General features: G+C 34.1%; 1 protein-coding gene across 1 annotated transcript in view; it reads left to right on the top strand.

Annotated features, from left to right (window-relative positions):
* The window catches only part of DACH2 (dachshund family transcription factor 2), a 632298-nt gene that overhangs the window by 136072 nt on the left and 469238 nt on the right, over positions 1-26988 (top strand). The window contains exon 2 of the mRNA XM_057717620.1: positions 22496-22534. Within this exon, the coding sequence (XP_057573603.1) occupies positions 22496-22534 (39 nt within the window). The remainder of the gene's footprint in view (positions 1-22495; positions 22535-26988) is intronic.

Genomic DNA, 26988 nt, shown 5'->3' with positions numbered 1-26988 from the left:
TTTCTTTCTTTTTTTAAAAAAATATTAATTTATTGGCTGCATTGGGTCTTCGTTGCTGTGCACGGGCTTTCTCCAGTTGTGGCAAGCAGTAGCTATTCTTTGTTGCGGTGCATGGGCTTCTCAGTGCAGTGGCTTCTCCTGTTGCAGAGCATGAGCTCTAGAGCGCAGGCTCAGTAGTTGTGGCCCACAGGCTTAGTTGTTCCATGGCCTGTGGGATCTTCCCAGACCAGGGCTTGAACCTGTGTCCCTTGCATTGACAGGTGCATTTTTAACTACTGAGTCACCAGGGAAGTCCCCAGATAGTAGGTTTCTAACAACAATTCTTGACCAGGAAATTAGAGACTTAATCCTGTCAGTTGCTGATCTGAGTATGTTTATAGCCTCAATTCCAGTTTGCATCATCTGTGCCCAAAACTGTAGGGTGATGTAGAGCCTAGTAAATTACAACCATAGGGGCTTCTAATCATATCCAATGGAAGAAGTATCCATTTTTTTAAAAGGCAGAATTCTGCTGCAGTCACCTATTGTCTAGAGGAAAAGAGAGAATGTAGCCCAAGTAGTAAAGGTCAAGAATAACAACTAAAGTGATAATAACATCCTTGGCATTTTAGGCATTAGAGTTTGTTTTATAAATTTATTTATTTATTTATTTATTTATTGGCTGTGTTGGGTCTACGTTGCTGTGCGGGCTTTCTCTAGTTGTGGTGAGCCGGGGCTACTCTTCGTTGCAGTACGTGGGCTTCTCAGTTCTGTGGCTTCTCTTGTTGCAGAACACAGGCTCTAGGTGCACTGGCTTCAGTAGTTGTGACACGTGAGCTCAACAATTGTGGCTCGCGGGCTCTGGAGCACGGGCTCAGTAGTTGTGGCACCTGGGCTTTGTTGCTCCGCGGCATGTGGGATCTTCCCAGACCAGGGCTCGAACCCATGTCCCCTGCATTGGCAGGCGGATTCTTAACCACTGTGCCACCAGGGAAGCCCTAGAGTTTGTACTTAAAGAATTAAAGAATAAGGGTAAGGTCTTTAAGGATTTAGCGGGAGATTGAAAGTACATCACAAAAAGTAGCGAGCGAAATTATTTGTGAAATAGTGTTCATTATATTGATGCCCTTGGAAGATATAACTTAAAATATTCTACAATCTATTATATACTGGACAGATAGTGGAAGCTTAGGTTACTCTTTTCAAAATTCTAGAATTCTAGAAAAGCCACAAATACCGAGGGTTTAATGATATAGGCCCAATCAAAAAGTAACTGGGAGTGTGAATATATATAGAAATATACATCATGTTGAAACTTGAGGTCCTCTTTGGTCCCTTGCCCATTTCCTCTACATCATTAATTTTCTAGCTCTGTAGGCTTGAAACCATATCTTTACCTTTTGTGTTTGGTCTCAGGCAGTATATCAACAAGACCTACTAACTTTTTTTTTCTGCATTGTATTTTAGAAAAATATTATCTTTTAATTTCATTTTCTTATTTTTTCATACTGACTTAGGTTGTTATCACTTCACATCTGGAACTTTTTTTTTTTACCATCTTCTAGTCATACTTGCTTCTGTCCACAGTCATTTTTCCTTTCTAATCCTATTGAAAGATACTTTTGCCTACACTTCATTTCTTCCATATTGTTTCTATGCTCAAGTATCTGTGGTGACAAGTCCGAAGGTTCGTACCTGAAATTTAGGGCTTTCTGACAGATGTCTTTCCCCTTGTCTCATTGCTCCTAGAGAGCACACACATATCTGACTAGCTTCTTCTCTGGTTAGCTTGCTTTCATAGGCTTTCATTTCTGGATCCATAAATCCTAGTTAAACTCAACCACCTTCATTGATTATTGCATTTAAATTACTTGCAGTTTTATTTGTCTTCTGGATTTTATGTTACTGATGATATGCTTTGGATACTCTAATGTAATTATGACCAAGAATTCCAGAGACTTATTTGGATGAGCAGTATTACAATGATACTACTTTTCCTTTCATTTTAAACTGTTAAACTTTTCAAGCCATTTTCTATATTCCTATAAAGTTTCTCTCCTCTTTCTGTGAAAGAGGCAACTCAGAGCTAAATTTAACTGTAATTAACCAATCAGGGTTGCTGGGGATCAACCTCCTTATCCTGATGAAGTTGATAGTTCAGCTGTGGTTTCTTTATCCTTATGGGCTCAGGAAATGGGAAGTGTTGAGGTTGTGTCACATCTTCTTTTCCATAGCCAATAAACCACATTTTAATAGCCTCGTGAGTTTACTATTTCACACATGAAATGATGAAAAGTAAGAATGCAAGCTCTTTTCAATTATAGATAGATTTCCTGACAAGGATTAGATTGTATTTTTAAATTCATTGCAGAAAAAAAAAATGAAGGAAGAGGAAAGAAAAAATGGAAAGAAAAGATAGAGGAAGGGAGAAGCAAGGAGTGAAGAAATGAAGGGAGGAAAAGAAAGAGAAAACAGTCATGAAAGTAACAGAAAGAAGAATAAAAATTATTTGAATCAACATTGTCACTTTCTAGAGGTAAAAGTATTATTCAAGTTTTATTCAATAAATTAATCAAGTTTCTTAGAAAATATAATGGACCATGCGGCCTCAAGTTACACCAGCTGCCAGACAAGGCAAAGCTGGATTTATGCAAGTCTCCTGTTTACTCAAGGATGCAGACATTTCCTTTACGAAATGAGGCAGCCTTATCTTTATTATTCTAGTTCATTTTCGTTTACAATTTTGCTGTAAACAATATTTCAGAAGGTTACTTCAAGATTCCTAAATAAATGAACAGGAAAAATAATCCTCAGTGGTGGCAATCTACATTTCACATATTGCATGATTGAAAAAAGTATTCCTGGATAACAGAAAAATAATTAAAAATGATAGTTATGCTTTATTTATGTAAAATCTATGTGGATAATGGAAGGTAAATTGAGCTGTTGAAAAAACTTTGTATTTTTCTAAAAGAAAGTGTTAGCCAGATCATGATGACCTCGAAACTCAAGTACTAGGAACATCAAAGAAGACATTCCTATGTCTTTTAATGTAATATATGTCAAAATTGCTGTGATGTAAACCACTTTTACTCGAGTACTGGTACACAGTGCACAATAATCTGCCTAACCTCTAGTCAGGGCATAAATTCATCCTGTTCCCATCTCTCTTTCTATGCAGACTGAAGACCAGAGTTTTATTTGCTTTGGCAAACATTCCTTGGTGAAAACCAAATAATCTAATGTTAATTGCATTGCCCTACCCCTGATACCCACAGGAAATGTCATTTCCATATTTCAGGAAAAGCTGAGCATCTTGGTGTTCATAGAAAACTATCCATTACATGTCATAAAAATGATGTAAGAGCTTACATCATTGGCTTCTGAAGATAAAATCCTATGAAATGAAACAGTTCAGCATGGGTTGGAGGATTATGTACCACTTTCATCTTAAGATAAACCAATAAAATAAAACAGCTGACTTGAGCTGGAACAGGGTGTGCTATCTCTATACTACAAATCTGTTTCTTATTTTCTGTCTATATAACTGAAACATCAGTTGTAAAGTTTTTACAGTATTTCTCCCTTTCCTCCATTCAAATAACACATTTCCTTGGTAAAGGTGAATTAAAATTTAGATTCCCTATTGAATTTTCCTTTTTGGTGTTAGTTTTATGCCCTGAGGCATTATGGGAGAAATTTGACTGCATACAATCACTGGGAACATAGATTTTCATTTTAAAATTCAGGATACACTTTAGGCCTCAACAAATAATTATTTCAGTAGTTTTTCAGTATAATTTGCAGTTTTAAAAATGAATATACTTTTATTTCATATTTTAAATTCATGTCCTAAGTGCTCTTTAGACATAACGTTTTCAGGGAGAACTTGCTTGTAATTTCAGTCACACAGCTGCATTTGCAATTTCCCTTAAATAATGAAGAATTATCAGTGTGAAAAGAATAATAGAAAATCTTGGATAGTGATTCTTCTGGTAGGAGTAGTTAATAGTCAGTCTCAGAAGGATTCTATGATGCTCAGTGGGAATTTTTTAATTTAAGAAGTTCTAACGAGTGAAATTGCCGAAAAGAATAAGTGAGGGAAAACCAGCAATATTCAAATCATCATTATTCTGTTAGTATTGCTTATTCTGTCTCTTGAAGTATTTTCCTCTGGTTAAGTGCAATTTGGATTTTTCGAGGCCATAAAATAAGCAATGAATCACCCACTGTAGCTGAAATAGTCAGAAAGGACAATTTCATCTCTGTATTCCTGTCTCCTCAGCACATGGGTACACTTGCACACACATACACACAAGAGCACACACACACACCATGTCTTTAGTTTTACAGCCTCCCTCCAGGAGGTTTCTCTTTTTCTAATTAGATACACATAATCCATTCAGCGCCTTTGTGAAGTTCACAAGTTGATTCCCTCTCGCTCTTTTCTCTTGTCTTCTCTGTCTTCAACTAGACAATGAAAACAAAGATACAGTAGAACTCATTTTCTCATTATTGATTTCATGCACCAGCTGCCAGCTGTTTTAGCTTGTTCGTTTATATAACCCTCTGGGCAACTTTTTAAAAGTACTTTTCTTTGACCATCTGTTAAATACGATTCCTTTAATAATTAAAGACTCACCATCATCTTTCAAAGAAACGTGAATGTTGCTGTTGCAGCTGAGATATCAACATTTTGGACTGAAATACACAGACAGGTTTCATTCCATGAATCAGTATCAAATCAAATGCTTTGGGACAGTACTACTGCATGATTCCCCTCCTGCCACCCCCCCCCCAACCCCTGCCCTGCCAAACAGTTTATGTTAAGGGGAAAATTTCCTTAATATTTATAACTTAAGCTTTCTGTTTAAGACCTTATTTTCCCCTCACCTTTTGCTTCCAAGTATTAGGGATTGATACTTAAGCCTGTTAAAATCTCATTTTTATGAATACACAGATAGTTTTTAAACATATATTCAGGAAAGCACTTCAGGCAGATGTACTCATAAGACCACCCATTGTAATGAATGCAGATATTTTTCTACAGACAATCAAGCTCATGGATTCTAATGTGGAAGTACTGTTTATAAGTCAGCGTTTCACCATCTGTCTTTTTCTTAGTTGAAGGCTATCTCGTGTACAGACAGAATCTGGGAACAAATCTACTCAGACCCTTATCATCTTGAATGTTGCTAAAATTGACATGCTTTGCCATTAGGCTTATGAGTGATGCTGTTTCTTAGTTTTCTTTAGTTAACATGATAGATATCTATACTTTGTGTTATTGACTCAGGATGTGTAGGTTTTAACCTTTAGTATTGGAAGCGCATTTATTGGGTGATAAGCAAAAGACATCAAACCATTATTATGAAGGGCATCACCAGAGTTTAATTCAAATGTGAAGATGCATACAACCTCAGTTTGAACTCTTCTTTAAGGCTCTGACTAGGCCTAAACATTCCATTGATTTTTGCATTGCTTAAAATGTTTTCTGTTTTGAGAAAACCTTGTTTATAAAATGTTTTGTTTCCAGTATATACCAGTCCTATAGGGTGAAAAATGTATATCAGTTTTTAATGCCACCCCTATACTATTCTCAGTGCATTTAATTATTTTTTGCAGAATAATTTGCTCAGCCCTATACCATTACTCTAAAATTCACATTTGCTAAATTTGATAGGAGGGAAATTGTAGTATATTTTAGACTTTTGAGGTGAAGGTGACATTTTCTTTTTGTGAAATCTAACAAAACAGTTTTCTTCAAGATGGAATAAAGGAAATGCTTTCTTAATAAGGTGAGCATAACTTATATTAGCTTCAGTGAACCTGAAAATTTGGACTTTGTTTAAAAAAGCATTCCCATCTTTAATATTTTTGTCATTATAAACACAGCTCTATTCTAGTCAGCTCTGGACTCTGGCCCCTGTTAATATTTAAAATTTAAAAGAGCAAATTGACTTTTCCAAGATAACTGCTTAAATATTCTTACACATCAAATTGATCTCATTCAGATTAAGGTATTAAATTTGAATGGGAAGCTGAATTTTTACAATTATCTTTGTTTTTCCATGAATCTTCTCATCATAGTTCTTTTACGCAGCATAATCACTTTTGGAAACATAACCAAGATCTAATGAACTGTGGAAGCTAAGCTGAACAGTGGCCCTCTGAGTTGACTTTCTCTGTGTATTCTTAGTTATTTTAACTTGTCTATATTATATTTAATGAATATTTATTAAAGCACTGCATTTATTGTTTTTATTATGTACAAACAGGATTACTAATTGTTTGGCACTTGGTTCTGTGTTTTAGTTTTAGGAAATAGGCACAAAAATACTTCCGCCTTTTTGGGGCTTTAAAATGCCTGGCACACATGCTTTAGACAATGGAAGCAACCTGAGCTCTCTATAAGGAAACATATAGGTAAGTGTTCCCCTTATAGAAACCAGTACAACTTATAGGGTCAGGTCAAAAAAAGTATTGTATCCTTAGAGTGAAATTCTATGATGTGACATTCTTCATATATTTAAATAAATTAGAACAGAGTAGTACCATTTTTACTAAGCTTTTTCATGGCTTTTCCAAACATGTAGCCTTAATAAGGAATGCTTGGGTATTACCTCCGTGTTTTCAAACTCATTCTTACATCCACTTTCAATCCAAAGGAAGAAACTGAATTGCTACACCTATGTACACTTGATAAAATGGAGTAAACGGATTAAAGGATGCCAATAAAAATCCTCTTTTTTGTATTTCTTTGTTTTTTCTTTACCTGAATATCCATCAGGCAAAAGTATTGATAGAAATCTTCTCCCCTTTATTCCAAAACAAAGGGCTTAGGTCAGTCCTGTAGAGACAGAGAAGGTGATAAATGAGTGGAGTTTTTAAGGATGATTCAGAGTTTGCTGGGCAGACAAGGGGTGTCTGTGTTTGTGTGTGTGTGTGTTAGGGGGGCAGAAATTACAGGCAGTGAAGATGCTAGATTTATGGATTGCTCTCCTTCTCCTCACACCATATTTTATCTTTCCTCATCCTTCCTGTCACCTCCCCTCCCACCTCACGCTTCTGTTTTTCCCCTGCAGAATCTTGTTTCAGATTATAATTTGAATAAACTCAATTGTAGTCTAATATTTGCTTAGCACCAATATTTCTATATAGAAATAATTCTACCAACAAAGTGGACAACCTAGAAGAAATAAATTTATGGAAACACACAGTCTTTTGACTGTTCATGAAGAAATATAAAATCTGAATAGACTGATTACTAATAATGAGATTAAAACAGTAGTCAAAAGCTCCCAGCAAACAAAAGCCAGAGACCAAATAGCTTCACTGGTGAATTCTACAAAACATTCAAAGAAGATTTAATACCTATCCTTCTCAAACTCTTACAAAAAACTAAAGGGGAGAGAAACCTTCCAAACACATTTTATGAAGTATTACCCTGATATCAAAAGCAGATGAGGAGATCACCAAAAAAGAAAATTACAGGCCAATATCCTTGATGAACATAGATGCAAAAACCCTCAGCAAGATACTAACAAACCAAATCCAGAAATACGTTAAAATTATCATACACCACGATGAAGTGGTACTTAGTCCAGGGATGCAAGTATGGTTCAACATCTGCAAATCAATCAGTGTGATTAACAAAATGAAGGACAAAAATCTTATGATCATCTCAATAGATGCAGAAAAAGCTTTTGACAAAATTCAATATCCATTTATGATAAGAACTCTTCACAAAGTGGTCATAGAGGCAACATGCCTCAAAATAATAAAGGCCTTATCTGACAAGCCCACAGCTAACATCATACTCAATGGCAAAAAGCTAAAAGGTTTTCCTCTAAGATCAGCAAGACAAAGATACCCACCCTTGCCACTTTTATTCAGCATAGTATTAGAAGTCCTAACTATGGCAGTTAAGCAAGAAAAATAAATAAAAAGCATTTAAATCAGAAAACAAGAAGTAAAACTGTCATTACTTATAGATGACATGATACTATATATAGAAAACACTAAAGACTCCACCAAAAGCCTGGTAGAACTAATGAATGAATTTTGTAAGTTTTCAGAATAGAAAATCAATACCCAGAAGCCTGTGGCATTTCTAGACACTTATAACAAAATCTCAGAGAAATTAAGAAAAAAAATCCCATTTGCAGTTGCATCAAAAAAGAATAAAATACTTAGGAAAAAGTTTAACCAAAGAAGTGAAAGACCTGTATGCTGAAAACTATATGACACTAATGGAAGGAATTAGAGAATAGACAAAAAATGGAAAGAAACTCTGTGCTCATTGATTGGAAGAATTAATATTGTTAAAATGTCCATACTACAAAGCAATCTACAGATATAATGCAATCTCTATCAAAACGTCAACAGCATATCTCACAGAACTAGAACAAATAATCCTCATATTTTTTTGGAACCACAGAAGACCTTGAATAGCTAAAACAATCTCGAGAAAGAAGAACAAAGATGGATATATCACACTCCCTGATTTCAAACTATATTACAAAGCTACAGTAATGAAAACAGCATGGCACTGGCACAAAAAATGATAGATAAATTAATGGAACACAATGGGGAGCCCAGAAATAAACCCACACATATATGGACAATTAATATATGACACAAGAGCAAAGAACATATAATGGAGGAAGGACAGTCTCTTAAACAGTGTTGGGAAAACTGGACAGCTACCCTTTTACAGCACACACAAAAATTAAACTCAAAATGGATTAAAGACTTGAATATAAGACCTGAAACTGTAAAGTTCTTAGAAGAAAATATAAGTGGTAACTACATTGACTTCAGTCTTAAAGATATTTTTGTGCATTTGACTTCAAAGGCAAGGTAAACAAAAGCAAAAATAAACAAATGGGACTACATCAAACTAAAAAGCTTCTGTACAGCCAAGGAAAGTATCATCAAAATGAAAATGCAGTCTACTGAATAGGAGAATATATTTGCAAATCATACATCCAAGGGGTTAATATTGAAAGCCTATAAAGAACTCATACAACTCAGCAACAAAGAAACAACCCAATTAAAAAAATGGGCAAGGACTATCTCAATAGACACTTTTCCAAAGAAGACACACAGATGATATGAATATGAACAGGCATATGAAAAGATATTCGGCATCACTATTAGTAAAATGCAAATCAGAATCGCAATGAGATGTCACCTCACACCTGTTAGAATGGCTATTATCAAAAAGACAAGGAATGACAAATGATGGAGACGTGGAGAAAAGGGAACATTTGTGCACTGTTGCTGGGACTGCAAGTTGTTGCAGCCATTATGGAAAACAGTATAGAGATACCCCAAAAAATTAAGATCAGAAGTACCAAGTGACACAGCTATTCCACTTCTGGATATTTATCTGGAGAACATGAAAACACTACTTTGAAAAGATACATGGACCCCAATATTCATGGCAGCATTATTTACAATAGACAAGATATGGAAACAACCATATAATGGAATACTACTCAACCATAAAGTGAAATCATGTCATTTGTGACAACATGGATGGACCTTGAGGGTATTTTGCTAAGTGAAAAAGTCAAATGAAGAAAGACAACATACGATTTCACTCATTTGTGGAATATTAAAACAAACAAAAAAAGAAAACACATCAATACAGAGAACATATTAGTGGTTACCAGAGGGGAAGGGAGTTTGGGGGTGGGTGAAGGGGGTCAACTCTATGTTAATGGATGGTAACTAGACTTGTTGTGATCACTCTGTGGTGTTTGCAGATGTTGAATATAATGCTGTACACCCAAAATTAATATAACAACAGTAATAATGATAATAATGTTAAAGAAATAATTATATCTTTTAGCCAAATTGTAAGAGATAGAAATAATTCACTTTAGAAGATCTGCATTACTGGCTAGGGCTCTCTGAATTTGTGTGTTTCTTCCAATTACTTTCTCCACTGGTTAAATAAACTTGTTTAGAGTACTAGTCAGAGTAGATTTAGTTGAGACAAAAGTATGTTTTCCAGATTATCCCCCTGAGCCTTCTCTCTCTCTCTCTCTCTCTCACACACACACACACACACACACACACTCTCTCTCTCTCTCTCTCTCTCTCTCTCCAGATCTGGGTAGTAATTATGGAGTTGTGGTAAGGCCCCTGTGACCCTGCTGCTAACTGATAATCCTCTTCTTTTTAACCTCTTATTGTTTGGCTTCCTGCAAACACTGGAATAGACGCATCATGAGAATCTCAGCCAGAAGGAATACCCAGTAGCATGGTAGCAAAAATGAGTAGGGAAAAAGCCCCTCTTAGGAGCTTCCTTCCTCTCAGCTCATCTTTGATTATTCTTGATTGAAAAAAGAAAAAAAATATAGTCTCCGTTTTGTGAATGACTGATGAAAGGATGCTATGAACGTGCTGTTAAGACAGAAATTTTATGCACTTTCTATAGAAGGCCAGTTTTAACCAGTCTATAGTTGACATATCCTAGTAACAATCTGATTAATGGGGGAAACCTCAGCTCTTTGTATAAGAAGCTAGGCCTGCAGAATATCATTGAAGTTTCCATTTTTAAAACTTTCAGATCAGATTTGAAAATGATGAGCTAGTGTCACAGAGCCAGGTTGAATAGCCAGTGGGGAAGTGAGACATGTTAATGGATGTTATATGTTGGTCAAGTATGTGCCACAAAAGAAAGGAATACATAGGACCATTACGTTTTGCCTTGTGTGTGTTTAACTAAAAAGGATATCTTTAGGTTCTCACAGATAATTTTGTTACAATTAAGATTAATTTACATTGGTTCTGTTGCTGAACGTAAATGCTATTATCAACTCAAAAAATAAAATTTAAGGCCAAATGAAGAATTAAGATGAAATATATTGCAATACGTTTCATATGGAAATGTCACCTGTGAGCTGAGCTACATTTTAATATTATACATTAAAAATATCCACCCTCCATAATTTGTAACATCTTGTATTATCCTAGAACACAAGATTTACTAATATTGTTAGGGCAGGGAAAGGAATTATAAACTTGTATGGTCACGTAGAAAGCTAAAAGTAAGGTAAATAAGTGTTAAATTCTGATTTCAGCTGACTAGAATGATTCCTCCTGCACACTTGATTCATCTGTTCATTTTAGATTTGTGGTTTCTCTAAGATTGTTTTCTTCTAACTAAATATTCATTGTTCATATAGCATCCGTATAATGGTATTCAATGTGTTACATATCTATATGTCTTCCATTCCTTTAGGCATTATAAGCATTTGTAGGATAGTAATGTAGAATCAGATATTTCAATATCATGATCACTACCACCCTGCAGAATGATCTCTTTCTCAAGGATCTTTCCCCCTCTACTTCAAGCTTCCTTTCTGTTGGCATCTTTATATAAAACACCGAGGAGTGGTAGATGGAAGATAGAGTGAAACACACAACACATTCAAGCGCATAGATTAGAATGGACATTTCTTACTAATACCTTTTTCTATTTTTTCCCCAAGAAAATAAGATCAACACATTTTTCATTTTTGAGGACCCTATAAAGGTTTAAGGAAACAGCACACCTTTACATTTTATAGTATCAACAAATGCATATTTCACCCTATTGTTTAATAATTCAGCAGTGTTTTTTATGTGATTGTCATTCTTCCAAAGGCTTGCAGCTAGTGTACATTCCTTTTTGATTTGAGTGCATCTCCCTCCCATCCTTTCCTAAGAAGAGATTGAATCTCTTTTTATCTTTTTGGTAATGAAAAACTTTAACAAGCCGATGCTAAATGATTTCCAAAACAAAAAATTTGAACACAGATATATGACCAATAAATAACTTATTCAAAAAACACTTTTACCCCAATGGCATTGAGACAAAACTTACAAGTTAAATAATATTTTAGTGGTACCTTAATATTTATCTTTGAATGATGATCCAGAATGTGCATTTTTTATTGATGAGCATATTTTGAGTTATGGTATACACTTTTATGATTCTGAAAAATCCATTATTAACAACATTATTAAGTCAAAACACATATAAAACCTGAAATAATCTTTTGGAAATGAAAGAACAGCTTGTCTTTTTTTCTGCCCCATCTGGTAATTTGCTAAAATTTGAAAAACCCTTTAAAGTGTACCTGAGTTTTAAGCATTTTTCAGCAACAATATATAATTTGTAATATTGTACATAATTTTATTATTTTGTGTGTAGACCTACTGCCTATCTTTTTGCCATTTTTAATTGAAGTGTTTAAAGTCACCAGAGGCAAATTGTGAACATTACTTAATATTACAGTTTTAAAAAGTGTGGTGGATATCTAAGGATGATGGTTATTGAAATAATGATAAGTTTTTCAGTTTATATATATATGATTTTTTTCTGTTGAATAATTTTTATTTCATTATTCGATTCTAGTGTTTCAAGAGAACTCCTGTGGCTTTCTTCATATTTTATGACAAGATCTCCCTTTTAAGAGATGTAATGGTGTTTCAGTGTGTATAATCATAGTAAGATTATTATTCATTTTGTTAAATTTTCCTCTCTACAAAATAAAATTGTTTCATAATTAAGGAATGGCCTTATTTGCAAGGTGTCAAGATACAATGAACTTAATTGGTGTACTAAGACTTTATAATTTTTTATTCAGTAGATAAAACATATTTGCACTATTACAAAAAGATAAACTTAATAAAGTGCTCATTTTTATAAAATATTCTAAACATAGTGTTCAACTTGTATCATGACAGAATGAAGAATATTTTGACATGAAAATGAAGTTGAAAAGAACACAGAATAAATTATGTTTTTCTCCTTTTAAGTATTGAGTTAAATACGACATTCAAAAGGATTTCTTTTGAAGCATTTAAAAAATAGTAGAGACCACCACTCATTTAAAAATTCAGAAATAAGGAAATTAACTTACCAGATATTACCTTAATGGTTACAATTGTAATAATTATGAAAGAGTAAACAATGATTTGATCCATATTAGTAAATCTCTAATTATATCTATAGTAAAACATACCAAGATTATGTCAGAAAAATCCTTGGATTATTCTTGCTTTTCACTGAGCAAATATTTATTGTGTGTTTAATGAGTGTTAGTCTTTAGAGCAATGCTATATACTTTAGAACAATGCTAGAAACTTAAATATTCAAATAATAGGGTGTTGAGAGTTTACATAGTCATTATGGGCCAGGGCAAAGATGAATGTAAAATTTAAAGTCCATGATTTCAGTTATACTCTGAGGTATAAATTCAAAGAAAGAGAGCATCTTTATGGCATTTATTTTAATAATGGAAGTTATTAAATTATACATAAGTGTGTATATATGTATACTTATACACACACACAGAATTGACAGAAAAATGCAGATAGTCAAAAAATAAACTTCAAAAAATTACCTAAAGTCTAAAGTGTAAAGGTGATGAATTTAACCAACATCTGTAAAATAAATTCAAACAAATTTAAGATGCTATACTAAATAAAATAGTTTAGAAAGCTTGGTTGTTTTGAAAAAAAATATTCATAAGAGATATACCATTAAAACATATGGATAACTTGGGGGAATTCATTTGCAAAGGAAAGAAAAGTCTTAATTCCTTGACATTCCCCCACTTCATTCTAATAATTGTTTTAGGTGAAAGGAAAATATACACTCTCATGTTTTCTAAGATACTTAATCTCTCCCTTTTCTAGAGCCTGTGCAAACAGAAGTGCTTATAATTCCAACATGTTACCAATTTACTAAACTTTGAAAAGACAGTGACTCTAAAGTAGTGTAGATTTGCCAGTTGCTAAGTAGATGTTTTTCAGTACTATAATCTAGTTAGGCTTACATTTAATTGTGATAATACTTGTATTCCAGAAATCATAGTATTAGCTTAGTTAGGAGCAGTTTATCAGTATTTAGCAAAAATCCTTGTTAGATGGCATGAGATTTGGTGCTTAAATTCTGAGTTTTCTGGCACTTGTGGCTAGTTCAAATATAGGAAAATAAGGCCAGAATCTAATATATGACACTGATCAATTTTCAACCCAAAGGAAAACTGGTTCTAGAAAATAACTATTTGTCAGGAAATTCAGATTGTTTGGAATTTATGCTTATTTAATAACATAATATTTCCTTAATAGAATTTTTCTAATAAGACATATATTTAGATTATACTTTAAAGTATAACAAATAATCTAGGGTTTCAAGGTCAAATTTAACTGCTCTATTTGGAATCAGATTTTCTTAAGGTTTTTGTTTTTGTTTTTTTTTGAAAAGGTAGTAATTAGAGAAGAAGTAATTGACTTTGAGCATCATTTTTCCTTTTTTAAGGTGTTCTTGGTGTTTCAAATAGATTCTGAAGAAAATTTTCTGTCTCATAATTGTCCTTTTTACAACTGCTTATCCTTTAAAAGTTTTCATTAAAATATGATACGGTTAGCATTAAAACATTTTGATCATGTAAAAGATCCTGTTAGTATTGTCATGTGACAAGGTGGTGAGGTAAATTTCCCTATGTTGTGACATTGGGCCTTGCCTAACCACAACTTAATCCTAACATTTGAGCAGTTGTCAAAGCTATATTATAACTGATTTTGAGAAGTTTTCTATGAAGATAGCTTGCTTCTACTTAATTGAAAATATACATGATTGCTTTCACTAGTCTTATTTTTCCCTTTTAGCAAGAGACTAAAATTGGAATTTTAATGTCAGTTAATTATAAAATTATCTTTTCCCCTGAAAAATAGTTCAGAAAAATCCTGTGGTCTATATTAAGATTTCATTTCTATGGATGGAACACATACATGTTTATATGTAGGTTTACATTCTACACACCTACTATGCTCAACAGATGAAATGTTTGAACCACAATACTATTTAAAGGATATAAAAAGCTATTTGATTAGCATGCTATTGTTATTGACAAATGAATTTTTTCTCCTACAATTAAAAAACATTTATCCTTGTGTTGCACATGATTTTTATTTTATGTTTTGATTTTAGCACTCAGGGATTATTAAAATAGGACATTAGTTTCTTTCCTACTAAAAACCTTTAAAGAAAATGACGCTTTTAAAAGAAAGTCAAGGCTTTGAACACCTTTGAGTTTTTATCCCATTCCTAAATGCTCTGTAATTTGTATGTGAAGAATTTAAGGCCTGTCTGCTTATATTGTGACATTGCTATTGATTTTTAAAATTTTTGTTTGCTGTAGATTTTTAATGGGAAAATGGTGAGTGTGAGGTGAGAAGGACATGCTCTCTGTGAGCATGGCAAAAAAATGTATTGTTTCCTACCAGGAGTACACCTTCTGAAATAACTGGATGGTCTTTTATTGCCACTTGACATGATTTTTAGGGGGAAGCATTCACAGATACAAAGACTTTCTTCAAAATGTGATCACTATGAGACCAAGGGCCTTTCAAGTAAATGGAGTAAAAGACTAAAGATCTCATGTAGGAGTACTACAATGGGTAGAAGGAAAAAAGGGAAGACCTAGTTGCCCTGGAGAGATGAGGAAGCAGTCTGAAATCTCTTGATTTTTAGTGTGGATACTGCTACACATTCTACAGTGTGGAAGAGAAGGAATGCAATATTAAGGAGTCCTGAACAAGGGGGTGACTATAAAGACACTAGGAGAAGCATGATGTGATGGGTGGAAGGGACCCATGACACACGCTAGGGAGTATTGAATCATTTCTATTAGTAATGATTCATAGCCATGTAACTAACAGAAGAATAGAATTCATTTCATTCATTCATTCATTCTTTCATTGTTCTTCTTTATCATTCTTTTAAAATTTTGTTTGAATCGAGAGAGAGACAAAGTGATAGGAAGTTTTCTCCAAAGCCCTGTGACAGTATTGCTGATAAACATTTAGGAAAAAAAAAAAAAGCATGGCTGGTGAAGTTTTAGACTTAAGGGGGCATATCCTCTAACAGATGGAGTATACACATAGCTATGTATGAATAAAGAAGATGATTATGCATTATTTGAGAAGACAGTTATGGGAGTAACCTCTAGTAATTTATAAAGTGAAATGGGTAAATATACCAAAGGAATAATACAGACAACTTCTGAAAAGGAGAGATAAACCCCACTTAGTCACTTAAAGAGAATAGCCAAAAGAAAATATTAGGTAGTGAAATAGCTAACAGCCTTCATAGGTATTCACTTAGTGCTAACCATAACCCTTGATGTGAATTTAGCTAAGAGATTTATATTTGAATAAGCTGCCTAGATGATACCCATATATTGGAAGTTTTGTGTGAAGACTTATTGGTGGGCCTGTTTGATTTTGCTAAAATGCTAAAATTGACACCTAAAATATAATACAGTGTGAGAATATTGATTTCAACAAGGAGAAATAATTATTTTATTGTGATCAAGTGATAAAGGCAAACATATTAAAAACGCTGAGTGAGATGATACAGAATACTTATTTATTTATTGGCTGTGTCGGGTCTTAGTTGCAGGATGCAGGATCTTCCATTGTGGCACGTGGGCTTCTCTGTAGTTGTGGCATGCAGGTTTTCTCTTCTCTAGTTGTGGTGTGCAGGCTCCAGGGTGCATGGGCTCTGTAGTTGTGGTGTGTGGGTTCCTGAGTGCATGGGCTCTGTAGTTTGCAGCATACAGGCTCTCTAGTTAAGGCACGTGAGCTCAGTAGTTGTGGCACGCAGGTTTAGCTGCCAGGCAGCATGTGGGATCTTACTTCCCCAACCAGGGATCAAACCCACATCTCCTGCATTGCAAGGCAGATTCTTTACTGCTGGACCAATGGGGAAGTCCCTATAGAACACTTTTGAGGCAATAGAAAACTAACTTTGGAAGGTGTGGAAGGACTACAACAATAATAGGGAAGGAAATTTAAGTTGGAGGAAATTTTCTGTAATTCATAATTCGTGGCATTGCAACAAGATGGAAAGTATTAAAATCAGATAATGTAAAAAATTCAAACTATGTTCATAAAGACTAGTAGTATACATCAAAATCTGGGTAATAATCAACATAATAAAGAAATAAAGATTAATTTTAAATTTCCATTAAAAAACAATATTTCATTGCATCAAAGATTTGATATAAGACCTCAAAAAATGAGCTTGATATTGACATTTACATTTGAAATAAATACTATCACCTCAAATAGTTTTTATCAAACATGTTTCATAAAGACTTTAATCATGTTTTAGAATGTTAGAGGTGAATTTGTTATCAAGGGGGTGTTAAGTAGTTAGGTTTTGTTGCTCTCAAAATATCACAGACTAGTAAGAGAGACATGCACATGACTGAGTGCTATAACACAGGGAAGCACAAAGTGCTACGTGAGCAGAACGGAAGGAGCCATTATCAGTTTATGTGTTTAAAAAATGCAAAAAAAAAAACCCCACAAAAAACCTAGGAATAAACCTGCCTAAAGAGGCAAAAGATCTGTATGCAGAAAACTATAAGACGCTGATGAAAGAAATCAAAGACAACACAAACAGATGGAGGGACTTATCATGTTCCTGCACTGGAAGAATCAACATTGTGAAAATGACTATACTACCCATAGCAATTTACAGATTCAATGCAATCCCTATCAAATTACTAATGGCATTTTTCACAGAACTAGAACAAGAAATTTTAGTTTGTATGGAAACACAAAAGACACCAAATAGCTAAAACAGTCTTGAGAAGGAAAGTCGGAGTTGGTGGAATCAGGCTTCCTGACTTCAAAGTATACTACAAGGCTACAGTGATCAAGACAGTATGGTCCTGGCACCAAAACAGAAATAGAGATCAATGGAACACAATAGAGAACCCAGAGAGAAACCCATGCACATATGGGCAACTTTTGTTTGACAAAGGAGGCAAGAATATACAATGGAAAAAAGACAGCCTCCTCTATAAGTGGTGCTGGGAAAATTGGACAGCTACATGTAAAAGTATGAAATTAGAACACTTCCTAACACCATACACAAAAATAAACTCAAAATGGATTAAAGTCTAAATGTAAGGCCAGACAGTAAAAAACTCTTAGAGGAAAACATAGGCAGAACACTCTATAGCATAAATCAAAGTAAGATCCTTTTTGACCTACCTCCTAGAATAATGGCAATAAAATCAAAAATAAACAAATGGGACCTAATGAAACTGCAAAGCTTTTGCACAGCAAAAGCAATCATAAGCAAGACAAGAAGGCAACCCTCAGAATGGGAGAAAATACTTGCCAACGAAGCAACTGGCAAAAGATTCATCTCCAAAATATACAAGCAGCTCATGCAACTCAATATCAAAAAAGCAAATAACCCCATCTAAAAATGAGTGGAAGACCTAAATAGGCATTTCTCCAGAGAAGAGATGCAGATGGCTAACAAACACATGAAACTATGCTCAACATCACTAATCATTAGAGAAATGCAAGTCAAAGCCACAATGAGGTATCACCTCACACCAGTCAGAATGGCCATCATCAAAAAATCTAGAAACAATAAATGTTGGAGAGGGTGTGGAGAAAAGGGAACCCTCCTGCACTATTGGTGGGAATGTAAATTGGTACACCCACTATGGAAAACAGTTTGGAGGTTCCTCAAAAAACTAAAAATGGAACTAGCATATGACCCAGGAATCCCACTCCTGGGCATATACCCTGAGAAAACCATAATCCAAAAAGAAACATGTACCACAATGTTCATTGCAGCACTATTTACAACAGCCAAGACATGGAAGCAACCTAAATGCCCATCAACAGATGAATGGATAAAGAAGTTGTGGCACATATATACAAAGGAATATTACTCAGCTATAAAAAGGAATGAAACTGAGTTATTTGTAGTGAGGTGGACGGACCTAGACTCTGTCATACAGAGTGAAATAAGCCAGAAAGAGAAAAACAAATACCGTATGCTAATGCATATATATGGAATCTAAAAAAAAAAATATTAGTGATGAACCCAGTGACAGGGCAAGAATAAAGATGCAGATGTAGAGAACGGACTTGAGGACACGGGGTGGGGGGCAAAGGGGAAGCTGGGACAAAGTGAGACAGTAGCATCGACATATATACACTACCAAATGTAAAATAGATAGCTAGTGGTAAGCTGCTGCATAACACAGGAAGATCAACTCAATGATGGGTGATGACTTATAGGGCTGGGATGGGGAGGGTGGGAAGGAGTCACAGGAGGGAGTGGATGTATGGATGCAGCTGATTCACTTTGTTGTACAGCAGAAACTGGCACAGCAGTGTAAAGCAATTATATTCCAATTAAGAGCTAAAAAATAGAAAAAATAAAAATAATTTCAGATAGGTTATCCAATGATTAGAGTTCATTTGTGTGACTGATATTTACAATATGTGTGTGTTGAAACCCTCTTCTTACAAACAAAAGTTTAAAAATTTTGTAAGCTTATTTATCTTTACTATCAACTCATCCCATATTAATTTTCCCTTTTTTTCCTTTAGACTCAGACTTTAAATCACAGTGATTTTTTTAAGGAGTCGAACTCATGCACCAAAGTATTTCACAAGAAATGTATTTAATATGACCAAAGTTTTTTTATTCTCAGATAGTTCTAGGAAAAATAAACTTCAGAAAGGAAGAAAATAGTTTTATTGTTCAGGTTCTTCAATTGGAAGATCACGCCTTTAGAGACTTAAGTGATCAAGAGGTTGTTTGGATGCCCTCTGGAAACTTAAATAAGCCAAAAATAACCAGGCCTTCATTTTTATACTTTCATAATGAAAGATACTTTCAGTTGCTTTTTCTTTTGACATGCATTCTTGTCAAAGAATTTCCAGGATCTCTAAAGAGATTAAACAGGTTTATAAAAGCTGTTGTGGAACAAAAGTTGACATATAAAATGAATAAAGTTATTAGTTAAGAGTGAGGGAAACTCCCTAAAAGCTGCAACAGTGGAAATGGAACAGTTAACATGATTTAATCATGTCTCCAGAGAGAAACCAAAAAAATTTTACCAACACGTATTTACTGGTCATTTATCCCCTACAGATGAAGTTGGGGGTAGGGGCAGGGTATTGCTTGACTTTTATATGTCCTGTTTATTTATTACATTTGTTCCCAAATCAACATTTTGTTTATTGTATTGGGCCAGGAAAACACATTACATGACTAAAAGATCTTGTCTGTATGAGGAACAGCTAAAGCCTAATTTAGTAGTTCCCAATATATGGCCGTATATGCCAGGTTAACAGCTGACACCCATTTAAAAGCATAAGAAACTTATTTTTCCAGCTTTATTGAAGTAACTGACAAATAAAATTTGTGTATTTTTAAGGTGTACAATCATTTTACATATATCAAAGCATATGAAATGTTTTGTTGAGCTTTTGGAATTTTAATTTTAATTTTTCTAAAATATTTTGATATGTATGTATGTATGTATGTATGTATTTATTTTTTGTCTGTGTCTGGTCTTAGTTGCAGCATGCAGGATCTTTGGTTGTGGTGTGAGGGCTCTTCATTGTGGTGCGCCGGCTTCTCTCTAGTTGTGGCATGCAGGTTTTCTCTGTCTAGTTGTGGCACGCAGGCTCTCTAGTTGAGGCCCATGAGCTTAATAGTTGTGGCACTTGGGTTTAGTTGCCCTGTGGCAGGTGGGATCTTAGTTCTGTGACAAGGGATTGAACCTGCATCCCCTGCATTGGAAGACAGATTCTTTACCACTGGACCACTATGGAAGTCCCTGGAATTTAAAATATATGGCTACTACTCTAATTAAATGATACTGTTTCTGAACAAATTCAGAAATACAGAAGTCACATTTTATTTTCACTGTCAAAAATAAAGTATATGTATTTAACTTGTGGTCCCTAAGTTCATAGAATTCTAGCTAGTGTTAGGCAGTATTGTAAAATACATTCTCATATTTGACAAAACAAATGAGAACTTTTCAAAAGTAAAGGACTCCTAACTTTCTAAGAAATTCTAAAATCCTTAACAAAAGGACAGTTAACTCACGGATGTTTATATATTTATTGGATAATTCTAACAAGAATGTTTCAGGATTTGGTAATTTCAGAATCTACGCTTAAATAATCTATGAAGCTAGGGGCTATAGAAGATTTAAATTATTTTTTAACTTAGTATAATTATGTACATATGATGACAGTCAAAAAAGTTCTGTTGAGTTCAGAAAGTTTTATAGTTAGAAAAAGAGGATCTCGGATAAAAGGGGAAAAAAATCCTCCAATATAAAGCCCCTTGAATTAAGGAAGTATGCATTATCATTGACTCGGTATGTATGAGTATATTCTACCTTAAGAAAATGTAATTTCAAAACAGGTTGGGTGAGTGAACTATAAAGCAAAATCAAATAGTTCTGACAATCAAGTGACAGAACACAAGAGTAGGTGAAAAAATGCTCACCTTCCTTCACTGCCACATCCTTTCCCCAGCAACCCCAGGTACATGTTTGCAGCTGTGATTTATTTAAAAATCTTTCCATAGAACTTTAAGCAGGGAAGCAGTTGCCTTTCAGAAGCAAACAAACAAAAGACCTGAAAGGAGTCTTTTAACAAAAATGCTATTAGAAGAAGAGATTATGAAGGGGTGATGAACTAACCATATATATTTGTAGTGGGCGTTAGAGGGAGGTTCCTATTTCTGTACTATTGAGAAGTACAATAAGGCTCAAAATAGCCAAATTACACTGCTTATAGTTTTTTTTTAATCGTCATTTTAAATTTCATTGTTCTTTATTAAAGGATTTAGGAACACTGGGAAATACTATACTACTGGAAAGAATGGTTGTTTTATCAACTAAGATAATTAGGTGTTTTTTAATTGATCTCTTTTGTATGTGTTTAACTTATTTTGTGCGAATGTGTGTATGACTGTGTATGTGTGTATGTGTGTGCATCTGAGTGTGTGTGTGTGTGTGTGTAACCCTTTCGGGGAAGATGTAAGATAGTTCAGTATTCCTTCAGAAATAAGTATATATTGAGCTGTGTGATTAATGGCTCCCTGTTTAGGAAATTAAGGCATAACATTGATATTGGCTTACTTTCATCATCCTGTTGACCAAGTAAAAATGAGAAAGAAAGCTAGAAGGGATTTTTGTTCCCTAAAAAGTATTGGAATACCCAACAGGATGGGAAGGAAGGCTCTTGAGAGAAAGGGAAAAGACCACAATATTGCTGAATCTCTTTTTGGAATTGTTACGACCCGAGGCCATTTTCTTCAATAGAAATTTATAATCATATTTCCTTGCCTTCATATATAGAAAAGCCCTAAACCACATGACATTTCACATTATTCTTTACTCAATGGGTATTAGACCAGAAATGTAATAACATTATTCATATATTTAAAACACTGTCTAATAGCAATTCAGGCTTTCCTACCTTCCTTGTGCTCTTCCCTGCTGGTGTTTCATTGTGTGTAACCTATCTAAAAGTTCTGCAGAATTTAAGAAGATTTTTTTTTGTGAAATATAAAGCCTTGATTAATTGGAAGCTAACTAACCAGACCTCTCAATTAACCAGTTTTATTTATTTATTTTTTGCTATACTCTCCTTTTAGAAGGAAGAGGCAAATGACAAGAAAACAAGCTGTTAACAGGTATTTATGTATTTATTTTTTAAAAATCAACTTCCTGGGAATGTCCTGGAGCCTGTACAGATTCAGCCCAACTTCAATAATTTTGTTCCCTGTACTATACATACTAAGGTAGGAAAGTAGAGCCATTTAAAATTTTCAGCAGCAAATATTGCATCTTGCTGAATCCTTAGTAGTAATAAGAAAAATGAAATCCAAATAGCTAATTAGAACCTGTATATCCATTTGAGGGTTCTAGTCAGTTGGGGTCTTCATGGTTTCACTAATGTCAGTTAGTGATCGTTAGTATATATTAACTGGGAATGGATCCCAGGACTGCATGACTTCCAGCTACAAGCAGAAGCAGAGAAAGCCTGCAAAGTTGATGGGGGTTGAGTGAGGGTCACTGACATAAAAATCATGACACCTATGTAAAATAATGGGAAAGTAATTCACCTGCCCCATGGTTCTGAAATGCTTAGGAAGGTACATTCACTTTTGCAGGGCAGAACAGGCTATTAAGTGTGCTATAGCAATAATGGCAAAAAATAAAAAAAACAAAAACCAGGCCTTCTAATCTTCTGGAATCTTTCTAAGCATTAAGCACAGATATATATTGTAGGCATGCTGCTAGTTTTAAAATACTTGAAATTATTTTTCCTCTAAAAATATGTTTTTAAAATATTTGGAACTCTGAGACTTATGCTTGAAACTTCCTAAAATATCTGTGACAATTTCAGTTAAATTCAACCAGAGATACCATACTGCTCCAGGCTTCATACCTTTTAGGTTGTAATGGGAACAAAGAATGGGCAGTTAACTCAGAGATGCAAGGGAGAAGGAGAGCAACCCATGATTCTAAAGTACATTTTGATATTGACTGCCGATAGTGCCCGCTTTTCTCTTCTACATACCCTTCTCAGGTTAAATCACCCTTTGGTGACTTTCCCCGCTTCCTCCACAGCTGCTCATGATGCATGTTTTATCTGTATTTTTCTCCAAGAAAAATGTCATAGGGTTGTTGGAGAGATGGAGACAACACCATGTGATTTATCCAGGGTTTTCAACATAGAAAATGAAAATCATCATGGTGGTGTTTCTAATATCTGGGGCATTTTCTGTACTAAATATTACTCTTAAATATCATGCACACTAAATAATACCCAAGTGACCTGACGTAGTGGATGTGCCTCCTTAAGTGCTAAACCTATTTTTAAACTGTGATTTCAATGCTGGGGGAGACTAGAACCCACTAGATTTCATTAATGAGTAATTTTAACTGAAAAAGTTTAAGTGGATGAGTTTTGAGATTAGGTTTCGAATATTGAAAGTGTTTTAATTTTATACGAATGCAGTTGAGTTCAGGCATTGAAATTGACTTTTTTTAGTAAAATGCTATGCAAATTAATGTCAACTTTTTCCTTTTAATTAAGCATAACAGTAGTTTATAGCTGTATAGATTTATTTCTAGATAATCAGAACACACATTACGTGTGTGTATATATATGTAATGAGATTTTATATTAACTTAATCTGAGAAAATCTGTGAAATGTTTTTGAAAGTATATGTACTGGCACTCACATCAACTACAGAGAAACAAGAGAGTCGCAAACTCTAATGCCTACTGAGGCAAGGGTTGTAGCGTAAATGAAAGGCCATAAGCAACAGGGAGTGGTGGGGACTATGTGACTTAGAGAGCATATCTTCTTTCCAAAGGTGGCAGCTATTACTCAGCTCAACTGATTGCTACCAGGTGGAAATGCAGGCCTACTGTTGTTAAGGTCTGACTTTTTAAGAGAAGCTGGGAATCCAGATTTTTATATGAAATTCTCCAATTCTTAAATGTTGGTAACTAACTCAATAAAAAGCAAAACAAACAAGCAAGCAAACAAACAAAACAAACCAGCACTATGAAGGCAAAGCAAAATCCGCTTGTGGTCTGGATCTAGCCCATGGGCTATCAGTTTGCGACCTCTGCTTTAAATTGCAAGTCCTCTAGGTTCTGCAATTTAGAGAATTACAGTATGTTATAAATATACCCAAAGATCTTGATGATGGAAAAGTCAAGTAAAATAAATAAATATAAATGGAGTGCTTCTATGTAATTCTCCTGATACTCAAAATGGTGGTTATGCACTTTATGATGTTTTTCTTACTACATGGAAATAGCCAAGATAGTTTTCCCTTAATGTGGTTTGAAAACTAAGATAAAATTATGAATTTTTCATTTTCATACTTATTAATGCAATGTAGTATGAAAGATAATTTCTTCTATGTCCAAAAGAGAATATTTAAGTATAGGCTCTGTCATATAACAAACTTAAGGCTACTATTTGAAGCCCAATTTATGGTGCTTTAATAGGAAGAAAGCCATGTATATAGCATGTGTTGTTTTGTTTTAAATTGGCTTGCCTTTAAACAAATTCCCAATTTTATTTAGTGAAATTCCTTTGTTTTTACAAATGGTTAAAATAAGAAATAAAAGAAATATAAGTAGTTAACACAACAAAACTTCATTTGAACTTTTGATAGGCATTGACAAAGAGAAAATAAAACAAAAGCTGGTCATTTGAGATTTTATTGAGGTAACTGTTTGACTGATCTGAGACTTTGCTTGTTTGTCTGTCCTGCCCTGGACCTTAGCACATAATCCCACTGTGCTACAATGCTTTTGACATCTGTATGCCCCTTTCATCACTGGCAATCCAAAAGAATATTTGTCTAAAAAGGAAACAATTAAATTCCAATCTCTCTAGGAAAAAAAGAAAACCAAAAAAAAAAAAAAAAAAAAAAAAGAAAAATACTCCACTGTTAAGCCTGCTTTAATGACCCCTATGATCTGTACCACAAATCCTGTTAGGATGTTAACATTGTCAATTTTGATGAGAAACTTATCAGAGGACTTAAAGAAAAAGTAAAAAAGAAAGAGAAAGAAAAGAATGCACAATCTCAAATTCTAGATTAATTAAGAAACCCCATCCCTCATTTGTTGATGTATTATTCTACTTGCAGATTTAACACAAACATATATGAAAGATGATAAACTGTTGGACAACTGGTCAACACATATGACAATGTGCAAAATAGCTGATGTTTTACTTAAATAAAACTTGGGTGGACAGTGCTGTCCTTTCTAGATCATCAGATAGTTTTGACCTCAAGTAATCTGTTGTATGATAGGGATGAACTATGTTAAATGTACTAAGTAATTAAAACCGTTCCCTAAAAACTCCAACAAGTGGAGATTATTAGTTCATTGGTTAGTCCTCGAAGATAGAGTATCTAAGAAATAAGTAACTTTTTTGGTGCATTTGACCATTAACCATATAAGTAAGGTTATTCAGGATAAATTTTGATGAACTAGTACTTTTTATAATATCTAACATTTTTCAAATGATGTCCCTGATGATTTTCCATGTATTAGTTCATTTAATCATCATAACAGCCCTGTAAGGCAGGTGCTATTATTGTGATCCTTGTTTTACAGATGATGACACTGAGGTACAGAGAAGGTTGAGTGATTTATCTGAGGCCATAACAGCTTACAAATACCAGAGCCAACATTTGAATCAGGACTGTTTGATTTCAAAGCTCATATATTTTGGGTCAATATATTTTATAACCTGACAGCTGGAATCAGACTAATTACCAAAACACCTAATGTCATTATATATATATATATATATATATACATATATCACACTTTTTCTGACTTATTGAAAATGACATTTCTATTATGAAATCAATTTTGGTAACATCACTTTGATAGTATGTTAAGTTAGCAATGTTAATTATAAAATAGTTCATATAGAAAGAGCAGGAGATAATGAGAGATACCTATGGACCAATAATCAGGTCTATATTTTGCTACATTTGATTCAGATCTCAATTGAAAAAATTACAGTTATAGATGTATCTGGAAAGCATTAGTGACATGACTAACACTAATCTTCTTTCTATTGTACTTCACCCTTCATTAGAAGTAACCACTATTTTAAAATTGGTGTGTATCATTGCTATGTTTTAAAATTTTGTTTGTATTTATACATAAATAATATGCAGCATTGACTTTTGTGTTTCTAAAATGTACCTAAATGGTTTGGAATTATACTATCCTTTTGTAATTGTTGTTTTCACATTATGTTTTTGAGATTCATCTACAATGATACATGTAGATATAGTTCATTGTTTAAAAATTGTCCACTATACTCTTTGGTTCTATGAGTATACCACAATTTGATTATTTTTTTACTGTTTTGGTGGACATTTAGATTGTTTCTAAATTTTTGTTTTAACGGGCATGGTGTTTTCTTGTGCCCATGTGGGAAAATTTCTCTGGTGTATAAGCCAGAAGTGAAATTGCTGAGTTGTGGGCTATGCACATCTTCAACTTAATAGTTACTGCCAAATTGCTCTCTAAAGCTGTTCTGATTTACCCTCCCACTAGGATTATATGAGAGCTCCCATTTCCCAAGAT

This window comes from Hippopotamus amphibius, chromosome X (assembly GCF_030028045.1).
Source record: "Hippopotamus amphibius kiboko isolate mHipAmp2 chromosome X, mHipAmp2.hap2, whole genome shotgun sequence".
In the NCBI taxonomy this organism is placed as follows: Eukaryota; Metazoa; Chordata; class Mammalia; order Artiodactyla; family Hippopotamidae; genus Hippopotamus; species Hippopotamus amphibius.
Note: the sequence above shows the minus strand (reverse complement) of the source record. Positions and strands in the feature narration are given on the sequence as shown.